Genomic DNA, 24,595 nt, shown 5'->3' with positions numbered 1-24,595 from the left:
CTCTAGCCCAATGGTTGCCATTAATTTGATTCTGAATTGATTTTAGAATGAATTGATTTTAGAATGCTGTGTTACTTTCACTGTTGTTAGCTGCTCTGAGCCCGGCTTCAGCTGGGGAAGGTGGGATATAAGTAAATTCTTCTTCTTCTTCTTCTTCTTCTTCTTCTTCTTCTTCTTCTTCTTCTTCTTCTTCCACTGAGCATTCTTCTTCAACCTACAGTCCAGTTGTTAGATCTCAGGTTCACATTTCAAGATGGACGTGCAAAAGGACAACACAGAGCCACTGATATCTTAACTGTTTATTGGAGACAGGCGAAATGTAAAAAAAAAAAAAAAAAAAAAAAAAAGGCAGATGATTCTAGTTGGAAGGTGATGCTTTCCAAACTGCCATTATCAGAATGAATCACTTTCAAGGGGATATTTTTATTCTGTTGTCGGCTGAAGTGGTGGAAAGGTCAGGCACTGTGCTAAAATTAAGCTGATAAACAGTGCTTTCAAACCCACTGGTTTTTCTTTTTTTATCATGCAGAAACTCCAAATAGGGCATGATCCACCTATTTAAGCAATTTCCTCCAAAATTAGGAAAGGCTTATAATAGTTCCTAAGTAACACGAAGGAGTATTTCTCCACTCCTTTTTCTTTTTGTCAGATATCATTTGTAAGTTTATTGGTTCTACCATGAAAAAAACTAAAACAAAGAAGAAAGTCACCAGTTTTGCACATGGGTATAGCCAGGATTTGGGGGGGGGGGCAGGCTTTTGTTAGGAGGGCAGACTTTTGATGGGGGGGGCAGAATCTCAGATTTGTATTGGTTTTTATTGACTTAGATTGACAGGAGGCAGCTGTCCCCTGCCCCCCCCCCAGCTACACCCATGGTCCCACAAGTAAAGTAAAGGTAAAGGTAAAGGGACCCCTGACCATTAGGTCCAGTCGTGACCGACTCTGGGGTTGCGGCGCTCATCTCGCTTTATTGGCCCAGGGAGCCGGCGTACAGCTTCAGGGTCATGTGGCCAGCATCACTAAGCCGCTTCTGGCAAACCAGAACAGCACACGGAAACGCCGTTTACCTTCCCGCCGGAGTGGTACCTATTTATCTACTTGCACTTTGACGTGCTTTCGAACTGCTAGATTGGCAGGAGCTGGGACCGAGCAACGGGAGCTCACCCCGTTGCGGGGATTCGAACCACCGACCTTCTGATTAGCAAGTCCTAGGCTCTGTGGTTTAACCCACAGCGCCACCCGCATCCCTTCATGGTTCCACAAAACCCACCCCAAACCAGAAATGCAAATTTTCAAAATCAAAGATGTTGAAAAAATCCCAAAGAGTAATATCGAAGGGTGGTAGAGGGGCATTATGGGAGAGAGGGGGATGTGTGTTGGTGTGGAAGCAGCAATTGTGGTAATGTGATGCACGAGAATCTTTCCCATTCCACTTACTGTGTTCTCACAGTGGCCAATCAGATCCCTGTAGGAAACCGGTGAACAGAACATGAGCGAAAAGCAGTCTCTCCTCCAGTGGTTTCAAAAAATAAATAAATCCCAGTTCTTGTCTGTGCTCCTCCAACATCACATCTGAGCCCACCTTCAGCAGGTGAGTCAGAGAAACTGGTGGGTGGCATGGTAGACTAGCAGCAACCCTAGTTTGCTATAACTGGCATCACTCTTCAAATATGGATTTTCATCTGAATCTTTCTGATACTTCAGGGAGAGTGAACAACACACACACACTCTACCTTTCGTTCAGTGCACTGATACCTGCCCTCTAGCATTTAAGAACATCTTAAACTCTTCCTGGACTTTAGCCTGAGAAAACCAGCCCCTTTATGGATGAGCACAGATGATAATAAAGGCATTGGTTTAGGCTTCATGTGGTGGTAGGTTTGTGACTCACCATCTAAATAACAAAATCTGTGCAGTAAGATGAAGTCACCCAAAGATAAGGCGATGAGAACCAAGGGCATCGCTCTGTGGGGTGTCGTCAGAAAAAAGAAAGGAAGCGCCATCAAAAACAAGATGCAGAAATAACTGTTGGGGGGGTAGGTTATAATGGTATCTCTCCATACTGTGCACATCACTTAAATTACTGCTTACAGGAGTTATGAAAATGTGCTGGGTGACAAATTAATTTGTTATCTGTTTGCAAAATGTATTAAAGCATTCATCAGAGTTAGACGCTGCCATTAAATACAGGGGGAGAGAATGCCTGTGATGGAGCTTTGACATTGTGAATTGAGTAACCTGGGCAGAACAAAGTTCTTGAGTGAAATGCTAATTAAAATGCACTGACAGCAATGACTTCTTATATAATAATGAAAGTTGATGAAAAACAGTGCCCAAGCAAGGTCATCTTTAAACAACACCCACATGCTCAATCATTCCCAAATCTTCAAATAGCTGGTGGGTAGAGTAAACCAATACAGACTCCTCTGGTTATTTGGAGGATGAGACATTTCCTGTTTCAACAGAATGCAGAAGGTTCTTCACTGAACTTTGTCCCTATACTGCATTAAAGAAAGGGGGTGAAAAATGCCTTGTAGCAGCAGAATGCAGAACCTCTCCCCAAAAGGTCATAATTTACTGTCCACTTTTGGAACTTCTGGTGCTTTTGACACCTCTGTCACTAATATGTTAGTGGACGAAGGATGGGTTCAAGTTGTGGTGCCATCAGGGCTGGGCTTGGGGGCAGAAGCCAAGAGATGTTGTTTGCTAGGACCTCCTGCTTGGTTTACCTACTCCCAGTAGTGGCTCACTAATGGTTCCTCATCACCCTGGAAACAAGTGACAAGTGGGGTGCCATAGGGTTCTGTCCTGGGACTGTTGTTATTCAACATTTTTATAAATGACTTGGATGAAGATACTGAAGGGATGCTCATCCAATTTGTAGATGGCAACCAACTGTGAGGGGTAACCAGTGTTGCAGAATATTCAAGATGACCTTAACAGATTGGAGAACTGGGCCCAAACTAGCAAAATGAATTTCAACAAGGACAAATGTAAGGTTCTACATTTTGGCAAGAAGAAGCAGCTGCACAAATATAAGATGTGGGACACCTGGCTTGCCAGTACTACATGTGGAAAGGATCATGGGGCATTAGTAGACCACAAGCTTAACATGAGTAAACAATGTAATGAAGCAGCAAAAAATATATAATGCTATTCTAGGCTGTATCAACAGAAGTTTAGTGCCCAGATCAAGGGAAGTATTAGTACTGACTGCTTTATTCTGCCTTGGTCAAATTCCCATCTGGAGTATCGTGTCCAGTTCTAGGCATTACAATTTAAGAAGGATGTTGACAAGCTGGAATGTGTGTAGAGAAGGGTGACCAAGAAGATAAAGGGCCTGGAAACAGTTGGGGGAGTTGGATATGTTTAGCCTGAAGAAGAGGAAATGGAGCTATGATAATAATATCTAAAGGACTGTCATATCATTCATTCTCTATACCACCCTTCATCCAAAGATCACTTTACAATATAAAAGCACATGGTAGATGGAGCAAGCTTGTTTTCTCCTGCTCTAGAGGAGCAAACCAATGAATTTAAGTTACAGGAAATAAGATTCCAACTAAACATCAGGAAGAACTAATGATATATCCTATCCTACCTTCCAAATCCATCCCAATACTTTGTCATCATAACCACCTGGGGAAATGATTCAGACAGGCAGAATGATACTGACTATATTGTCATTTAAACCCTTATATTTAGAATCTTAAGTTGACTTACTGCATTTCTGCCTCTCAGGAGCTCTTCCACCTGACCCATTGCAGAATGGGATTAAAGGAGGGCCAGTAACAAGTTTGCACTCCACATTTCTCTATAGTCTTTGCAATACTATCCTGACTTGGCCTTAGCGGAAGGTGTTTTGAAAAATTCAGAGTGACAACCTATACTGCTCAAAACATGCAACAAATTGCAGATGATCTGCCTTTTTCATTCAAAATATATTTTATCTTTTCTGCTTTGTATACAATTGGCCATGATCTTCACCTTCATTCTAAAAAAAAGATACCCCACAACAACCCTAACACAATACAGCAATTGGTATTATGATAATTAATTTCAGTGGAGAGAAGCATTATTTCCATAATATTCGTAAGAACAGCTGATTCTTTAAAAAGTTGATTAACTACTACAAATAATCAAATGATCATTCCTCATAATCAAGCTTTACTTCTTTCTTAAGATATGGACCACAAACAGATTTAGACATTTAGACAAACTAAATGTCTATAGCTGAACTCAGAAAGTACTAATTAAATGTATAAAGGACTGTTTTAAATCACTGTCAGAGGCAAACATCTGATCACCCAAAGGCTAATTGTTGTGCTACTTTGTTATGAAAAATAAATGCCTTTCTCTAACAATATGCAAATGCCCTGTCAGTTTCTAGAGCACAGGGACATTGTTTATTTATTTATTTGTTATAAATAAATATTATTATGTTTTGAAGCTGCTTACAAAACAACAGATTGCATCATATTAAAAGATAATCAATTTTTTAAATGTCACAATAAAACTATTTTTAAAACCCACAGCAGAAAAAAGGCAGCATTGTGGACAGAATGGGTTACAAATAAAATTCTAAATTGTGAATTAAAAGTACACCTTAAAACCTTGGTGAAATAGATACCTTTCGATGGATAAAGGAGGCTAGCAGACCACAAGGCAATAATAATAATAATAATAATAATAATAATAATAATAATAATAATAATAATAATAATTTATTTGTACCCCGCCCATCTGGCTGGGTTTCCCCAGCCACTCTGGGCAGCTTCCAACAAAGATGAAAGATACACTATGAACCATTCCAGATTCTAGGTCTCCTCCCTCATGTCCTGCTCCAGCTGAATATCCATAAGAAGATAAAAAGAGCCCTGCTAGGTCAGACCAAAAGCCCATCTAGTCCAGCATCCTCATCTCACAGCAGAGGCTGGCAGGTGGGACCTTAGTGTAACACTCTCTCAAACTGTGGTACCCGGCTTCTGGCATTCAAAGGCATACTGTCTCCAACAGCGGAGGTGGAACATAGCCATCATGGCTTGTAGTCCTTTATGGCCTTACCTTCCACAAATTTGTCTAATTCTGTTTTAAAGCCATCTGTGTTGGGGGCTATCACTATAACTTGTAGGAGTTAACTATGTGCTGTGTTGTTGTTGTTTTAAAAGATGCTTTTTTGTCTGTCCTAAAACTTCCAACATTTAACTTCATTGGATGACCCCATGTTCTAGTACTATGAGAGAGGCGGGGGGAAACTTCTCCTTATCCAAGCCCCAGGTGATCTTACAACCCCGGCCTAGGTCCCTCGTACCTACGGGACCGCCTCTCCTGGTATGTCCCACAGAGGAACTTACGGTCTTCAAACAAAAACATCTTGAAGGTCCCAGGCCACAGAGAGGTTAGGCTGGCCTCAACCAGAGCCAGGGCTTTTTCGGCTGTGGTTCCGATCTGGTGGAATGCTCTGTCACAAGAGACTAGGGCCCTGCGGGACTTGACATCTTCCCGCAGGGCCTGCAAGACAGAGCTGTTCCACCAGGCCTTTGGCCAGGGCACAGCCTGGCTCTATCCTTTGGCAATCTTCACAGAACTCTAGCCCAATGGTTGCCATCAATTTGATTTGAATTAATTTTATAATGAAATGATTTTAGAATGTTGTATTATTTTATTGTTGTTAGCTGCCCTGAGCCTGGCTTCAGCTGGGGAGGGCGGGATATAAATAAAATTTACTATTATTATTTTGGTTGCCCTTTTCCAACCCAGCAATGGTTGTGTGTGTGTGTGTGTGTGTGTGTGTGTGTGTGTGTGTGTGTGGTTCCCAGCATTCAGAAAAGCAGCAGTCAGGATCCCGATGGGCCTTAGCTGTCTAGTATTCCGAGGCATGTCCTATACTTTAAATATTTTCCAGCACAAATCCTATATTAAAAAACTGAAAGTAATGTTGACTTTGCTTGAAAGAAGATAAAATGCAGTGTTATTTTACTATTACTATTGCTCTTGCTCAGTGTTTTTCCTCAAGGTACGTATTGGCTTAAATTAGAAAAATAATGTTCTCTATCTATTTGAAACTTTTACAACAAGAGTTTTTATGAGAATTGTGTGATGGTTCATGAAATCCGTATGATTTATAGCTAGCTTTATGATCAATATATGTTAAAGGAGCTCTGTCACAGGGCTCATGGGCGCAAACCTTCTCATATGCCAACAAAAACTATTTCCTCAACATGTAACAGTAGAATGTATGTATGAAAAATGTGGCCCCCGAAAGCAATCCTAAACTACAAAAGTCAGTTAAGGAAACCCTTCAAATTGTCCTAGGCGGAGTCAAACACATGGCTGCCTGACCCTGGTCTGATTTCTTAAAACATGTGGGCCATTGTAACTAGTTTTGCTTTCGGATATGAACAATTCATGTTTCCACATTTTGGTATTTTGAGCTAAGTGTGCTGTTGTCACAGAGAGTGTCCTGAAAGCATGTCTTGAGACTAAGGGCTGTATTAGATAATCAAGACCACCAGGCCTGCCCCATAAGTGGGTGATGGCAAGGTCTGATTTTAGTGAAAAGTGGGTGGGTGGGTGAAAGTAGCTGGACTTAGCCTGGTCTACCAGCTTACTTAACTGCAGCCTCTTCCTCAAAAACATTTTCTCCCAACCAAGCTTAATTCCTGTATCACAGCACAACTGAAGAGGTAAGTGCCTGGGGGCCACTTCAGGGAAGGAAGCAGAGGTGGAGCTAGCTGCCCATGGGGGCACGGTGAGTGCCGAGTGTCCCAGGGGGTGGCACGGTGATGTCACCCCCCCTCCCAGGGATGACACCCGGGGAGGACCGCACCTACCGCACCCCCTTTCTCCGTCAGTGGAAGGAAGATACTGTAGGGGGAGAGATTAGCAACCCCACCAGCATGCCTCTCTTCCTTTATATTTTAGAAAGGCACACACATCTTTTATACATTATTGAGCAGACCTAGATTTAAACAAATAGGTATTCTGCTGTAATGTCCAGTTTGGCCTGCAGCTGAGGCAAAACCTCAATTGCAAGGAAGGCCTAGTAACTATTGGAGCACTGATAGCATTAGAACCTTGTTATTGATGTGGTTTTGGAACATAAGGTGCTACTGCGGGGTTTGCAGCCAAAATCACAAATGCATGCTTTGCTAGACAAGCACAGGGCTAGTACACATAAAGTTATTGAACTTCCTAGATAGAACTCTGTGTGTAGTCACTTCCTTTGTCTCCTCTGGGTGAGAACTCTGTGACAAAGGAGACAATCGTTTATATTTCCTTCTGCCTGTGAGACTTCCTTTTCTACCATGCCTTCAAGCTGAGCAGACCTGTATGGCTGAGGATCCATGTTAACTAAGACTACCAACTTTTGTTTTACTGTAACTTAGACATACTGCTTTTGCTGTATGTGCTGCCTGCATTTAAATGTAAGTAAAACCTTTTTCTGTTTATTTTACTAAAAATGTGTGGATCATTCTCTGCATCAGAGGTGAAGAGGGGGAGGTCTGCAGACCACTAGTTTGAAGGGGATAAAAAGGTGTCATTGCCTAATTTTTTATTTCTCCCACACATGGGATAGGAGGCTTATATCTAAATCTAAATTTAACCCTCAATCCATCTCCCACAGTTACAACTAGGGTTTGCCGTAGGAGGAGTAAAGTAAAATCTTCTGCCTTCTTCTTGTATGCATCACAGGAAAACAAAGCCTGTCTTCTACATCATCTATCTTCAGAAAAAGTGACGTTTTTTCCAGTCCACCCAGCAGATATTACTCAGTAATAATTTAATTCAAAAAGCTGTTGTTAAGCGTAGCACTCATTCTACTAAATAAATTCTGTTTGATCCCACTAGAAGGAATATTGTATAAGTCATTAAATTTCATAGCATAGTTCTAATTAATTAAATAACATTAAGTCACTAAAGAAAACATGAGAGAGGGACCATGGATTTTTTTTATATATAGCTCACACACTTTATTTTAGGGTCTTTATTAATTACTTGCATCGGCAAACTGAAATTCAAGACTTTTTTTAAAAAAACCAACCAGTGTCAATTCTTGAACAGTTCTTTTACATCTCAAAAGAAGAAACCTGGAATACCCGACTGGCTTAAACAATCATTTTTACCATATGGGCTCTGGTGTGGTGATTCATCAACTGCAGAAGGAAATAATGATCATGGAAGCATAATTTGAAATGAAAAGTTTCCAAGAAAGGAAGCATCAGGGTATCTCTAGATGTCAGGAGGTGTGAAGAGAATGGGTGGGAGGATAAAAAATTGAAATGATAGCTTTACAGTACAGTCTGCTTGGTTAGCATGAACTGCAGAGCAAGTCGTGTTTTCTTTTTTTCATGCAGCACTGCCTAGTAAATTGAATGTTTATGCTTGGGTAATTGTGCAATACATTATTTAAGAAGGCTTCCTATAATAGTTTAAAAGAAAGGGGGAAAGTCTGTGTAAATATCACATAAGCAAATTGTCTAATAAGAAATGGGCTTTCTCGTGGTCTTCTGCATTTCAACCAGAGGAAGGGGGTGAGTTTAAAGCATAATATCCTAATATTCTTTCCATACATAACAGCTGGAAAAGATACCCTTGCAGAGTTTCTGTAGAGGAGTGATCTTGCAACTTTATACTCCTTTAAAATGACATCAACAGTAGCAACTTTACATATCCCAGTGCACTATTACCTAGCATCAGAGTGTTGGAGAGAAGGGAACAAACCTTGGATTAGTTAAGAAAAATCACTTTGGATCTTCAGGTTTTTATTTTTTTAAAGGACAGAAGAACTTGTGAGATTTCTGAGTAATTTCAGGAAATCCTGGAAGAGCTCATTCATCTCTGCTGAAGTTCTTAAAAGGTTTGGAATACCAAGAAAGCAATTACCTGGCCCAGTTTGTAATGGTTCTGCTGTATTCTGAACTAAGTACCAGAGAACCAGTGAGATCTTCTCCAGCTAGGAATGTACAATGAGGTTCTGAGCATGGTCAGCTTGCAACACCCAAAGCCAGCCAGCTACCTTGTAGCTAGCTACATGTACAAAATGCTAACTGATTACTGTGGATACATGGCTAGCCACTGAGCCAATGAACCTTTTGTTTGTTGAGTATCTTCTCTCAATGGTTCCTTGCAAATGTATATGTTAGTATTGTCACTCATGCTGTCATAAAATCTTCCTTTCCCCATTTTCCTCCCTATTGGGAGGGGTTGGTTGAATTTCCAGGCGGCTCTCCACCATACAGTGGTACCTCGGGTTAAGAACTTAATTTGTTCCGGAGGTCCGTTCTTAACCTGAAACTGTTCTTAACCTGAGGTACCACTTTAGCTAATAGGGCCTCCCACTGCTGCCACCGAGCGATTTCTGTTCTCATCCTGAAGCAAAGTTCTTTACCTGAAGCACTATTTCTGGGTTAGCGGAGTCTGTAACCTGAAGCATCTGTAACCTGAAGCGTATGTAACCCGAGGTACCACTGTAATTTGTTCTGGGAAGGGCAACTCCCAGGAGACAGTATGATAAATCACATGTACACAGCACTATTAAGATCACATATGCCAATATTATGAGCCACGAGAGAACTCTCAAAAAGCGGATATATTCCTGTCTGCCACCCACCAAACACTTGCATGGAAAAAGCTTATAATTTCCAAGCTCATATTAGATCAACTTAAGGGAGGTTTGCCTGCCTCTAAAGATCACCCGATAAATAACATGAGTGGTTTTTGAACCTATTTCATCAGTCTGAGTCCAGCACTCTGCTTTTCTATTCCAATTTACCGTGGTGAAAAACTTCACTAAGAATGTTAATAGCGTAAACCAGCCATTTAACCAACCTAATTTTTTTCTCTTTTCAATGTGCCACACAGCTTCTTCTAGCCCATAATCGCAGTATTTGTCTGTAACTGGCAGGGTAACTCTCATCACCCCATTGAAACAGCCTGTGTGTAGCTTGGTGAATGCTGCTTTGCTCTTTGAGACACTAGTGTAGCTCCTGAATGCTGCTTTGCTCTTTGAGACACTAGTGGCTGCAGTAGGTACAGATGCTTTTAAACAATTATCAATTTTATATAGAACATAATTATATCAATTATATACTAGCTCTGCTGTTTCCTAGAGTAACAGGTCCTGTCTATGGAAACCACTGTCACCGCCAGCGTCTTCTTTTTCCGGGACACATCCACTTTTTCATGGATAGAGTTGTCATAGCGATCCAATAGAAGTCGGCAAATGTGTCCTCTTTTTTGCTCTTCAAAATAAGGCAGCCCTACGGGCTCTGATCTTTCATTTTATAAAGTAAGACTCTAGTCAACCTAGAAGGAATGTTATACAGCAAATGTGCAGGTACCCTTCTAATCATTTTTTGTGTGAAATGAGCCTAAATCCTAAATAGCTACTGTTCCGCTATGTCCTTTAGTGCACCTTTCTTGCTTCTGTTTTATTTTCTCTGCTGTATACTTACTAAATAAATAAATAAATAAATAAAGGTATACATGTCTACTTAGAAGTAAGTCTCTTTGTGTTTAATGGGGCTTACTCCTCGATAAGTGGGAACAGGATGGCAGCCAAGGCATTGGTATAGGATTGGCAGTTGGGGGGGGACACAGAATTTTGGTGTCTTTAACAGTAGTGTGGCAGGCAGAAATTCAACATGTTTGCCTTTTCTGGTATGGAAATACCATTATGAAACGATGCACAGGATCCACCCATTTGCTGCTCTGTTTTCTTTGTTTTGCTGCAGCAGGGGCGGACTTTGGTAATATGGTGCCCTAAGCAAGGACAAAATTTGGCAATCCCCACCCTTAAATATTTCTTATTTTCATGTCCTCCTCCATCTCGCCTTCTATTCTGCATGCCCTTGGCATGGAATAGGTAGTGAGAAGCTACTTGAGTGGCTTTTTAAAAAGGTGTGTGTTGGGCTATAACCATTTTGAAGTTATAGAGTGTCTTAAAGAAATCATGTTTAATTACCTAAGACATCCCTGCCAAAGATAGAAAACAGTTTTGTAAAACTTGCTTGTTACTACACATTTAAAAAAAATGATGATTCAGTCTTTGTGTAGTCGCAAAGGGAAAATATTTCTCGAGTGACGTGGATATCTATATGCCTGATGATGCTAATATGCATAAGCAGGGGTTTACAAACCTTTTATGCCAGAGGATTCAGCTATTACGCTTGTTGCCAGAGCATGAATAGGCTCTCTTAACGGGCATTGATGTGATATTTATAGCAGTAGTAGGGAAGGAAGGCTATGTATGTGTATTCCCAGTGTGACATGTTGTAATTTCATGAGTGTGTTTGCCTATCCCTATAGATGTCCACAGAGGTTGCGTATATGGAGACACGACTTGGTGCCATAGTGTGTGCAGCAACTGGAAGCTATAGGTGCAAGTTAACATAAGGATCACTGGGTGCGAAGATGGGTTAAGGTGCTTCTGCAGTTGCCGTTTTTTATGGTGACGATACAAGCGGCAAACAAGCTGCAACTGTACAGCAGGCAGATTGTGAAGCACCACATCCCCACCGAGCCCGACTGCTGCGCTGCCCATAAAGTAAGCATGGAAGCAGCTGCTACCACTTCCCCTCAATTGCTCAAGGCTTTCTCTCAGTAGCCGCTGCTACCCGGAGGGAGAGGGCTAACAGGTAAGCAGGGGATGCCAGTGACTCCATGCTCTTGCCTGTTCTCTCCCCCTGGGGGAAGGTAGCCAGGCAAAGGAAACATCATTTCTGCTCATCTCTCACCTGCTCTCTTGCAAGCAGCTCCAGCCAGTGCGACTTTGCCGTTTACACTGCCTCAGACAAGTGTGCTGCAGCAATGCTACAAGGAGCAGCCGTTGTTTGCTCACCTGTGCATATACACTCTCTGTGTGTGTTTGGATCCAGCAATTGGGATTGTGCCACAGTTTGGACTGACTGCAAGCAGTGGCGTAGCGTGGGTTGTCAGCACCCGGGGCAAGGCAAGTAATTTGTGCCCCCTAACCCGTGGATTTGCCCTAATCCCAGATGTTGCGCCCGGTCCGGCCAGCCCCCCCTGCACCCCCCACGCTACGCCACTGACTGCAAGGGGATGGAGGTGGGTCAGGTCCCACCAAGCATGTTGCTGGGGCCCCACAAAATCCGGAGCCAACCAAATTAGACAGGAGGATGGGGCACATTTGGGGCTGAAGGATGAAGCATGTGGTGGAAGGCAGAGAACTGAAATGGTCTACGTTACAATGAGGTCATCGCTTGTAGGGAAAGGTCTGGAAGTGAGAGGGGCAGCTCCGAATTTAGGGCGGTGCTAGAGGTTCCCCAGCTGCGGGGGTGCAAAATTGAGAAGATCCATCAGCGAGCAGATCCATTTGGGGGCGCCAGATTTTGGCATCGCACGGGGCGCCATGTTAGGAAGATCACCAAAATCCTCCCCTATTCGGGGAGGGGGGTGTCGGAGGTCCGAATACAAATCGGCACAAAACATCTGGATCGGCCAAGGCTGCGCTAGGATGTCCGCTCTGAGGGAGGTGGCGCTGAGAAGATAAGGAGAGGACGAAACAAATGGGGGGGGGGCATGGTTGGCTCGAAGGTGAGCGCGCCTGTGCCCTCCTGGGCTTCCAACTTGTGGCTTTTCCCGGCGAGGGAGAAGAGGAGGCTGAAGCGGCACCACAAGAACCCGGGTCGGGTTACCACTTACCAGAGGAATCCCGCTCGCCCTCCTTGACTCCTCCGACTAGTGACTGACTGAGGAGAGCGGGAGAGCGCCTGGCCCTCTGGAGCAGCTTGGCGGGAACTGGAGGCGAGAGAGCGAGAGCAAGGAGAGAGGCGCGCCGGCGCCGCCTCCCGCTCGCGTTCCCCGCCTCAGCCTCCTCCCGCCTCCCCTTCCCTCCCTTTCGTCGGCTCTGACGCGCCTCCTGCCGCCTATTAATCATCCCTCCGAGCCGGCAGGCTGCAATTAATGCCAATCGGACTCACGGCGGCGCCCGGCTCCCTCTTCTCCTCGGTCTTCTGGACGGCTCTTTCCCGCGCCGCTCCTCAGATGCTGCCAAGCTGCGCGAGGAGGAGGAGAAGCAGCGCAGCGGCAGCCGGAGAATGCTGACGCCCTCCTGCCGCCGGCTGGCCCGGGCGCGGGCGGCGCTGTGAGCCCGGGCCGACGGGGCGGAGGATGGCCCCTGCGCCCGGCTGGTCGCGGGCGCTGCTGGAGGCATGGACTCGGCGGCGAGCGCCAGGAACTCCTCGGGCGCCGCCAACGGCACGGTGAGCGGAGGCGGCGGCGGCGGCGGGAGCGAGTCTCAAGGCAGCAGCGCCATCCTGATCTCCTTCATCTACTCGGTGGTGTGCCTGGTGGGTCTGTGCGGCAACTCCATGGTGATCTACGTGATCCTGCGCTACGCCAAGATGAAGACGGCCACCAACATCTACATCCTCAACTTGGCCATCGCCGACGAGCTGCTGATGCTGAGCGTGCCCTTCCTGGTCACGTCGACGCTGCTGCACCACTGGCCCTTCGGCTCGCTGCTGTGCCGCCTGGTGCTCAGCGTGGACGCCGTCAACATGTTCACCAGCATCTACTGCCTGACGGTGCTCAGCGTCGACCGCTACATCGCCGTGGTGCACCCCATCAAGGCGTCGCGCTACCGCCGGCCCACCGTGGCCAAGATGGTCAACCTGGCCGTGTGGGGCCTGGCCATCGTCATCATCCTGCCCATCATCATCTTCTCCAAGACCGAAGCCAACACGGACGGCACGGTGGCCTGCAACATGATGATGCCCGAGCCCAAGCAGAAGTGGCTGGTGGTCTTCGTGGTGTACACCTTCCTCATGGGCTTCCTCTTGCCCGTGGTGGCCATCAGCCTGTGCTACATCCTCATCATCGCTAAGATGCGCATGGTGGCGCTCAAGGCCGGCTGGCAGCAGCGCAAGCGCTCCGAGAGGAAGATCACGCTGATGGTCATGATGGTCGTCATGGTCTTCGTCATCTGCTGGATGCCTTTCTACGTCGTGCAGCTGGTCAACCTGTTCGTGGAGCCCGACGACGCCACCATCAGCCAGCTGTCGGTCATCCTGGGCTACGCCAACAGCTGCGCCAACCCCATCCTCTACGGCTTCCTCTCGGACAACTTCAAGCGCTCCTTCCAGAGGCTGCTGTGCCTCAGCTGGATGGACAACGCCGCCGAGGAGCCCGTCGACTACTACGCCACCGCCCTCAAGAGCAGGGCGTACAGCGTCGAGGACTTCCCCCAGGACAACTTCGGGGAGTCCGGAGGCATGTACAGGAACGGGACCTGCACCTCCAGGATTACAACCCTCTGAGGACAGGCCTCGCCGCTCTCCCCCACCAGGAGAGGAAGGCCGGATCCGGGGAGGGAACGGGGGTCGAGAAGAGGGGGCGCCAATGGGTCAGTGCAACCCCCAGGAGGTTGGTGGCTCGGGCCCACCCAGGGACGACAGGAGTCCTGCGTTGCAGGGGTTGGACTAGATGAGCCCGGGGGTCCCGTCCAACTCTGCATATGATGTAGCTAGAGAGAGCAGCACTGCACTAGTTGCCCATCAAATGGGGGGGAATATGTGTGCGCGCGCGTCCTTTCTGCTCAGTTGAACCCGGGCACCCCTTCCCTCTTACCTGCAGTTGCTTTGGACACCCTCGTCGATCAATCCACAGCTCGCCCAGCAAGACTTTGATTCCCACCACCACCACCTCCCCAGCGCTGCGCTTTGGGTACCGGGCCATTGAGTGTGGGTCGCTTGTTATATCTTTCTTTCTTTCTTTCTTTCTTTCTTTCTTTCTTTCTTTCTTTCTTTCTTTCTTTCTTTCTTTCTTTCTTTCTTTCTTTCTGCCCCCACCCCGCTCCTTTTGTCTGCGTCACTTCTCTACTTGCTTGTGGCAGATCACAAGCTGAGGTCCGTTGCGTTCAAGCCCCCCTGGGAAGAAGAGACGTGGCTTTTGGTCAACCAAATCGAGACCTAGCTTGTCTTTATTTGTTTAAGCGGCGTTTGCTTACTAAGAGAGAGGGATGGAGGGGGAGAGGTGCTGGGACTCCAAGTTAGCCCTCTAATTTAGAGGACCCAACCAATAAACACAGGTGTGGGTGTAATTTCTCACTTCTGAGGCTGGAAAGCGCTCTTAACATGCTCAGAGGGCGCTCACATAGACTGACCAGAGGGGCATTAAACGAGCCTTGCTTCGAATTAAGCCCTGGTTGCCTCAAACCCCTCCACGTCTTAGAAATCGTGTTTGGCAAAGCGAGCGCACAACTGCCTCTCCCGAGATGCAGAGGTAGCCAAGAGCTTCGCAGACGCAGGAGGCAACCGACCCCTTTGCAAGAAATCAGGCAAACAGTCCTTGGGGCAGCATAGATCTTCGATCTGTCTGGAGGCAGCTCCGGGGAAGGGCGAAGCTAAATACGGCGTCGCTTCCCCACACCCCGCCCCTGGACACGAAATCTGTGTTTGGCATTCAGCGGCGCTCAAGGGGAAATGGCAATCCGTTTGGAAAGGGAAAGGAAACCGGCCTGCTGGAAAGCCAGGCGATTATGTCGTTATCTCGCGGCAACAGCAGGCTGCTGATAAGAGCGAGATAAATAGCTTTCCCTGCACCCACCCGCACCTTCCTCCGTGACAGTCGAGAGCCCGGGCGCTGGGCGCTCCCAGCGATGTTTGATCTGGGAAGCGTAGCGCTGTGTGGGTACATATCATAAAGGTGTGTAAACAAAGCAGGTTAAAGAGCTGCCAGGACTGTGTGATAGGCGGCGTCAGCGGTACGAGGGCGGGAAATTAAGGGGGCTCCTTCTGTTTGGAGAAAAGAATTGGTGAGTCAGACTTAAGAGACAGTTTATCTTAAAGACTTTCTTTTTTTTAAGGGTGCCGAATTATTTCAGCTACAATGCACAAAGTACTCCCTACTGGGTAGTAAATCTGATGGACTTCTGGGGAACTGGCCATTATTTGGTAGTTTGGGGAAACTATTCAATGGTAACGGTAAAGGGACCCCTGACCATTAGGTCCAGTCGTGACCAACTCTGGGGTTGCGGCGCTCATCTCGCTTTATTGGCCGAGGGAGCCGGCGTACAGCTTCCGGGTCATGTGGCCAGCATGACTAAGCCGCTTCTGGCGAACCAGAGCAGCGCACGGAAATGTCGTTTACCTTCCCGTCCGAGCGGTACCTATTTATCTACTTGCACTTTGACGTGCTTTCGAACTGTTAGGTTGGCAGGAGCAGGAACCGAGCAACGGGAGCTCACCCCGTCGCGGGGATTCGAACCGCCGACATTCTGACCGGCAAGCCCTAGGCTCTGTGGTTTAACCCACAGCGCCACCCGCGTCCCATTCAATGGTAGCTTAAGATAAACCAATAACATTTAAGACAAATCAAATTGGCCTTGCCAAAAGAATCCTAAGGCTCACTTCTAGATGGCCCAGAGACGCTCACAGGAAGGGTCTGATGTAATAAGCTATAGCTACACCCTCTTGTTTGGCTCCAGCCTTTTCACAAGTGACACACCATCTATACTTTTGGGACACCTCCAAGTATATATACATGGGCTGCCAGGTGTTTCCCCCTTGCTTCCCACTGCAGGTGTAATGGGCATTGCTGCCCCTGGAGGCCTTGCCACGGGCGGTATTCTTAGTAGAATCAGGAGGGATATTTCCAATATCACTAGGGACTTAAAGAGGAATCTGAGACCAAGAGAACTGCCAAACTGGGTCAAGTCAAGTGGACCCATTTGACCAAATGTCCTTTCTTTGAAGCAACCCAGGAGGAGATCCTACAATAAAAACAAACTGTACAGAAACAAGGTGCTGGGGTAGGGAAGGATCCAGCCCATTGCTACCCCACTCCATTTCCAAGCTGCAGGAATTTGTTGAAGCCCCTTCCCACTTTTGCCTTCGTTAATTTGTAATACACCGTCTAAGTGCTCTGCTGTCTGTTCCATTTCTGGGACTCCTGTTTTTAAATGTGAGGCCAATCAGGTTTTTATGTTACTCAATATACTTGTGTTTCTGCTCTGTGGAAATTATTCTCTTTAAAACTGTTTTCTTTTGGAACAGCTTTTGATGTGCAGCAGCTTTTGGTAATTATTCAAAAGCTGAATTAATAACAATTCACAGGTTGGAATTGTTCAAGAAACTTTCTGGGGGGTGGGGACTGTAACCATGGGGGAAATTCCTTTTTGTTCCTTACATTTCTGTGTCCTGTCTTTTGTTTCTATTACTGTTGTTCATGTACATGTCTGGAAAACCAACCATGTTTTGTTTTATATATATGACCTTAGCTAAAGTGCAATCCCTCATACTCCTTCCTGTTTTAAAATAATCACAGGTATACAGTCTGATAAAATATACCATTTTGCCTTTTATTTTTACACCATTGCATAAAATTAATGTGAAATGGAAGACACTGTACTCCGGTGATGTACTTCAACTCTTTCCCACTAAATGTACTTTTCCGATGATCGGGAACACTGAAAATTGCTTAAAATTATGTACCCATAATGTTAACAACAACTTGTAATAAGTAGCCTGAATATTACAGCTATAGTTGTCTGGTACCCTTAATGAAAGGACCACATTTTCTCTCTGACTGCCGTGCTGTTAAATTATATATTTCAGGTGTAAAGCAAAAAAAGTAGGAGATGTGGTTTAACATTGTGGCTTGCTCACTTTTTTCTGAGATCCCTGCTCCAAATAGCCTCGGTTTGGCTGGACAATGCCCTTAAGTCCCACTGACTTTTAATGAATTAAAATTGCAACTCCCACTTTCTACAAAGTTGCTGACTGTCATAGGATTGCATCTATCCCACTGAAATCTTCAAGATTTAAAATTATTTAAATTTGGCTGGATTGTGTGCCTTGAATTTGGTCCGTGACAGTAAAAGAAAGAGGGAAAACAAAAGAACAGAGGGGATAGGGAAGGGGTTAATGTGTGCAAATGAAGCAGCATGTACTTTTGCCTAGTTTCACTTGGTGGTGTCAAAAGGCAGGCTGAATGTAATTTGGACAAGCCCCCAATGCCCCCATTTTATACAGCGATCCTATCAAATGATGCACAGAAACTGGTAATGATGTTGATTCATGGAACTAAAAGGGGGGGGGGGGGAATAAGTTCAATTATTGGGGTTAGAGACAACTAGATTATTTCAATCACCAACACAGAAATTATTGATTCATGCTTAAATATTTGAGTCTGAATTTCAGTTCCCTCATTTTTCTGTAGATTATTAATCTGAAACCATTTTTATATGTTTGCTAATTGTACCTTGCCTCCCTGAAGAGCTTATTTAGAGAAGAAAGGGGGGGGGGATCAGCAAATTGTTCACAACTGACAGAACCTCCATTGTGCCAATTTTTAATTAACCTATTTATTTTTATATTTTTGAATGACTTTTCAAATCTGGGTCACTGTTTCTTTAAGAGGGTTTCAATCTCTTACGCTGTCATTTTCCCCTAGCAATACTGTAATTCAGTGTTAGCTTAATAAAGAGATGTATTAAACAATACTCTGCAATCCATTTTCTACTGCTTCTATACAATTGCTCAACTGGCTTGATCCTGAACAGCTACTGAGAAAGCAAATTTCATTCAGTGTATACACTGAAGATAAGAAGATAAGACATTAAATAACACCACACTTGTTTATTTTTCGCCATCATGCAAACACACTTTGACAAGTGGGTGTTCTGCACTAGGCAGACTAAACCAACACAGATACAGGAGTTTAGCCGAATTGTCCAGCCTTTGTGTGGGAGGCCATAGACATATAACAAAGATACTGAACTGCTAACATAAGACACCGTTGGTCATGATTGCCTATGGACAAAGAGAGCTATTACATTATTCCTGCTTTTTCTTCCTTTATGTTTGGCAATTTGAATGGGAACAAATATTATTTGATACTGGAAGCACTTACAAAGGGGCTGCAATGGGGCTGTTTCTCCTATGGAGAGACTTTACAGCAGGAAAACATTAAAGTTCATAGAAGCACATGTTAAATTTCACAGAAGATGGCATTCTTCCCTTGAGAGAAAGCAGCTTTTAATGTTTGTTTACCATACCAAAGCCTCCGCAGCTGTTTTTCATTGTGCTTTGTTTTAAGTTTGGGCACAGAAATAAAGTGCTAACCCAACTCTCTAAACTACCCTGAACCATCATCGATGGCTGCTAGCTGATGGCTATGCTCTGTCTCTACGTTCAGTATGTTTCTGAATACCAGTTGCTAAAAACAGCAGAAGGAGAGAGTGCTCTTACACTCGTCACGTTTGTGACTTTCCCAAAGGCATTTGGTTGGCCAATGTGAGAACAGGATGCTGGACAAGATGGGCCAATGGTCTGATCCAGCAGGTTATTCTTACATTCTTATCCATGTGATTTTAAACAAATGCAATACTGATTATCCAAAAATGGAAAGATAAAATGATTTAGGAGGAGGGACTTAAGAAAAAAAGAATCTAAACAAGGGTGGATAATCATGTCACTGTTTGGAGATGAAAGCAATAACCAAGGTTATCACCATGTATGTTTGAATTATGGCACTGGAGGAGACTCTTGAGAGTCCCATGGACTGCAAGAAGATCAAACACATCCATTCTTAAGGAAATATTAAGGAAATTCTTAAGGAGTGCTCACTGGAAGGACAGATCCTGAAGCTGAGGCTCCAATACTTTGGCCACCTCATGAGAAGAGAAGACTCCCTGGAAAAGACCCTGATGTTGGGAAAGATGGAGGGCACAAGGAGCAGGGGACGACAGAGGACGAGATGGTTGGACAGTGTTCTCGAAGCTACAAACATGAGTCTGACCAAACTGCGGGAGGCAGTGGAAGACAGGAGTGCCTGGCGTGCTCTGGTCCATGGGGTCACGAAGAGTCGGACACGACTAAACGACTAAACAACAACAACATGTATGATTTATTAGAAACCCTAAGATAAAACTCGCCAGACAGAACAATTTCCCTGCCCCTGGCATGCTGTTCTGGGGGGGCTGTGCTGACATCCCCCCCACCAGCCAATTTCTTGGGGGGGGGGAGGGGAGAAGCCCCACTGTGTAAGCAAAAGCCCTTAACATGGTTCATTAGGTGAATCCTGCTCTTTGTATTCATGTGAAAAATAGACATTTATTAATATATTTTAAGAAAGCATGGACTGCGTAATATAAAATATGTAAGCAGTAGAAAAAATATATACAAATATAAAAGTTAAACTAAAAAAACCAAATTACACACCATATGAAATTGTTCGTTGTATTCTTGTAAAAGTTCCATAATGTTGCTGATAAATACATGCTGAATGCATGGCTCTGCCCGCAAGGCCTTGTCATCTCAGCACAGGGATAGCAAGGCAGTCTCTAAGATAACTTGGTGCTGAGTTGTTTAAGTTTTTATAAACTAAAACAAAGATCTTAAACACGGCCCAGTAGACATCTCTCAAATGGTATCAGGTTTTAGTGATAGGCACAGACCTGTTAAATTAGTTACAATCCTTAAATAAGATGTGCTGTGCCAGCAAAATAATTGCTCAGCTTATAGCTTACCAGCTGCTACACCAGCACAATATCACAAAACATTCCATTGGCGCTGCATGCCAAAGCACCAGGATTAAACCATTAGTTTGGGATTCAGGGTGGCGGCTCCTCGGTTAAACTGTACTGCAGCATTTCCCCAGCATAAACAATTTGCCTTCCTTTTTGAAACCAAAGCATCCTTAATTACAGAAGGTAAGATACTGATATAACTGAAGATCAGTAAGTTCTGTTGGAATACAGTGGACTCTTGGGTTGTGAACATGATCCATGACGGAAGCACGTTCGCAACCTGCAGTGCCACGTCTGTGCATGCGCAGGTCGCAATTTGGCGCTTCTGCACATGCGCAAAGCGTGATTTAGCGCTTCTGCGCATGCGCAAGCACCAAAACCTGGAAGTAACCAATTCCGGTACTTCTAGGTTTGGCGCGGTGCGCAACCCAAAATTGCGCAACCCGAAGCGTCTGTAACCCGAGGTATGACTGTAGAATGGAATACATTCGTGCATGAGCAGGGTCGTCTTTAGCAGATGTGGCACCGGGTGCAAATATCCACCCAGCGTTCCCAAATTACCACAGGTAGTGGGGGGGAAGCTGTGCACTGCCAGCCATGGGGGGGGGGGCAACTGTCCCACATGCCGCTGTGGGAGAGCAACCCCCACAGTGGCTTGGGAGGCAAGCTGCACGCCTGCCAGCCATATGGTTAACGGGGCGCAGCTGGCAGGTGTGCAGGGAAAGGGGAGGGTGTTGGCAAAGCCGCACAGCTCCCCCACTCGCTGTGCGTCCCTGAGAGGCTGGCACCCTGGCGCAACGAACCACTAAGCCCTATGGGAAAGACGGCTCTGTGCATGAGTAAGGTCTGATTCATGCGTTCTGCTGCTGGCATGGTTTTTCCTTCAGAACAAGATCCATATGGCAAACTGGGTATATGAAGTGAAGAGCAGGGTCCCCAGCAGAAAGGGAAGTTTTTAATGTTTGATGTATTATTGCATTTTTATATTTTGCTGGAAGCAGCTCAGAGTGGCCGGGATGGTGGTATTATTATTATTATTATTATTATTATTATTATTATTATTATCATTATCATTATCATCATCATCATCATCATCATCATCATCATCATCATCTCTTTCAGAAGTGATGCTGAATGCATGTGGGATGAGGCCACTGAGTTTGAGTAGATGCAATCAAACTCCACCATCTATAATCATGCGTGTGATTATAACATTTGTAGGGTCCTAACTGGAACAACAGGCAGTGATTGAGTTCCATCAGATGCAGATATACAGAATTTTGATTTTCCTAAGTAGCCGTTTTTCGAGGGTGGGGGAGCTTTTACATATTAGGGTTCAAAAAGATCTCAAACTGATGGATTCCTTTAAGAAATTTCTCATATATTGTCATTTTTCAGTATCCCAGCTCAGGATTGCATAGTTTTTAAAGCACCCCTTGTCACCTCAAAATATTTAATGCAAATGTATTATGAGCTGCCCTTAATTTCAATATTCATTGAAAACAAATATTTCAAAATATGCACATTTTGATTCAGAACCTAGTCACCATGAAGACAGCACACTGAAAAATGCAAGCAGGAGTTGATGGTTTCATTTCATTTGCCTGAAATGGCAGGGTTCGAAATAAATATTCCCATTATGATACCCAAACACCAAAATCATATCCAAGAAACAAAGAAATAATAAATGCATAGAATAAACTTCATTCCTGAGAAAGAATTGATTTATGTTTGGCCTCTGCTATTTCTAGGCTCTAGAACTTTATCAGTCTCCAGGGATTAGCCATTGAGAAAATGAATCACAAATCTATGGAGGCAAATAAAATATTTTCTTCTCATTATGCATTCAACACTGCAGATTTCTCTTGTGCAGAATCCCACTGGACTAATAGCTAGAGACCTAAGTTTATAAAAAGAAAAATGCATGTTCAGCCATTAACTCTCTTGCAAAGAAAATAGGAGTGTACTGCAGACGAAGAGTAGTCAAAAGCCAAGGCACAAGGAATAAGAGACTGAAGTTGCTCGGCTAGATCAGCCAGTGCCTGCCAGATGCTGGTGGACTACACATCCCATCGGCCTTAGCCCACATCACCAATGGTCAAGGATGATGATGGGAAATGTAGTCCAACAACTTCTGGAGTACTTCATATTGACTACCCCTGGACTAGAATATTGAGTACAGTGGTACCTCAAGTTAAGAACTTAATTCGTTCTGGAGGTCCGTTCTTAACCTGAAACTGTTCTTAACCTGAGGTACCACTTTAGCTAATGGGGCCTCCCTCTGCTGCTGTGCCGCCGTCGTGCAATTTCTGTTCTCATCCTGAAGCAAAGTTCTTAACCGAGGTACTATTTCCGGGTTAGCGGAGTCTGTAACCCTAAGCGTCTGTAACCTGAAGTGTCTGTAACCCGAGGTACAACTGTATTAGAGGTTTAAGTTTTCTTCTGAGAAATTCTTTGCCTGGACAATGCACACACGGGGGGTGGGGGGGAGTAGTCCAAGTCTACTGCTTGTCTTTATTATCAGACCTATCACCCTACCCTCTGCTTCACCCCAAATACTGTTAATTCTTGCAATAGAGGGCCTGCAACATAAATTGAGATCCTATGGGTACTTGAATCTCTCATCTTTGCTTGGGAGTGATGAGGTTGATGGCGGGTAGGGATTTTGATGTGGATGATAAGAGTTGGATTGGCAGAGTCCATATGGGATTGCAAAACAGGGATTATTAAAATGTCTCATGGCTAATTTAAGCCCACTGATTTCTGTGGATCTGCTCTGCCTATGATTTTCTGGGCCATCCTACACACAGGAAGATGGCATACTTTATGCCAGCATAAATTTAGATGGCATAAAGGGTGCCAGATCCTTTGCTAGTTCAGGGTGCTCAGGGAGGGGAAAACACTGGTCAAGCTGGCCCTAGCCCAGTGGGGTGGAAAGAAGCCACTGAAATGGGAACTGGGCCCAACTGCTGACACACAGAGGAGAGATCCCAGGTGTCATTATCGGGTCTGGATGAACTGTGAGGTCACACATAAATTGTTGATGAGGAGCAGTGCACAACTGACAGCAGAGAAACTTGCCAACACGCAGTCCACACAGAGCTAGAAGGGTGTTCCTTGGTTATCCATCTACATTCACATTAAGGACAAGGAGGAGAGACATACAAGTTGATATGGTTGAGATGCTTTGTTTAGTTGTTTAGTCGTGTCCGACTCTTCGTGAGCCCATGGACCAGAGCACGCCAGGCACTCCTGTCTTCCACTGCCTCCCGCAGTTTGGTCAAACTCATGCTGGTAGCTTCGAGAACACTGTCCAACCATTTCGTCCTCTGTCGTCCCCTTCTCCTTGTGCCCTCCATCTTTCCCAACATCAGGCTCTTTTCCAGGGAGTCTTCTCTTCTCATGAGGTGGCCAAAGTATTGGAGCCTCAGCTTCAGGATCTGTCCTTCCAGTGAGCACTCAGGGCTGATTTCCTTTAGAATGGATACGTTTGATCTTCTTGCAGTCCATGGGATGCTAGAAACTTATTGAGATGCTAGAAACTTATTATTTTGACCACATGGCTTAGCTCTGACCAAGTTTTTCAAAGCATGCGAGATACATATAATTAAGCTGCTTAAGTTTAGCTCCTAGTTAACATTCACAGCAGGTAAACAGAAACATAACATTTTGGTTTTGCCTTTGGAGGAAAGTGCATTGGAAGTTTTAAGTGTTCCATTTGATATTTGCTTTCTATTATTAGCTCTATCTACAATTTCGAGTTTGCTTTGAAAAAATTAAACTAATGAATGCAGCACACTGTATTGTTGCATCTTTAAAAATATAATTAGCAAATTAAAAGCAAACAAGCATAGATTAAAATCTATTACTCTTTTTCCATTCACACAGCATGATGGCAATTGCAATTTAGTTTTCCCTAGCTCAAAGGAGGTATTAAAAAAACAAAACACTTTATTGAAGTTTCCAACAGAAAGATAACTGAACAGTAACAGTAAAGTAAGGAATGCAAACTGTAATATATAGAATTGGGTAGAACTGATTAACAAAATAGTCATCAAAGTTTAGACTACAGAAAGTGATTTGGCAAACACAGAGTGAGAA

The 24,595-nt window shown here is 44.7% G+C and overlaps 2 protein-coding genes across 2 annotated transcripts in view; one reads left to right on the top strand and one right to left on the bottom strand.

Annotated features, from left to right (window-relative positions):
- LOC144325690 (uncharacterized) overlaps positions 1–9,919 on the bottom strand; it is an 82,024-nt gene extending 72,105 nt beyond the window's left edge. Inside the window, exon 1 of the mRNA XM_077919719.1 lies at positions 9,776–9,919. Within this exon, the coding sequence (XP_077775845.1) occupies positions 9,776–9,919 (144 nt within the window). The remainder of the gene's footprint in view (positions 1–9,775) is intronic.
- A 2,380-nt stretch (positions 9,920–12,299) lies between these two features.
- SSTR1 (somatostatin receptor 1) lies at positions 12,300–18,466 on the top strand. Its single transcript, XM_077925796.1, has one exon. It carries the CDS (start codon positions 13,176–13,178, stop codon positions 14,280–14,282), a length of 1,107 nt encoding a protein of 368 aa, XP_077781922.1. The 5' UTR covers positions 12,300–13,175; the 3' UTR covers positions 14,283–18,466.
- The last annotated feature ends 6,129 nt before the right edge of the window (positions 18,467–24,595 follow it).

This window comes from Podarcis muralis, chromosome 1 (assembly GCF_964188315.1).
Source record: "Podarcis muralis chromosome 1, rPodMur119.hap1.1, whole genome shotgun sequence".
Classification (NCBI taxonomy): Eukaryota; Metazoa; Chordata; class Lepidosauria; order Squamata; family Lacertidae; genus Podarcis; species Podarcis muralis.
This window is presented reverse-complemented; position numbering and strand designations above follow the sequence as displayed.

Coding starts and splice junctions, on each gene's coding strand:
- SSTR1 (XM_077925796.1), top strand. CDS start 13,176: ATGGACTCGGCGGCGAGCGCCAGGAACTCCTCGGGCGCCGCCAACGGC.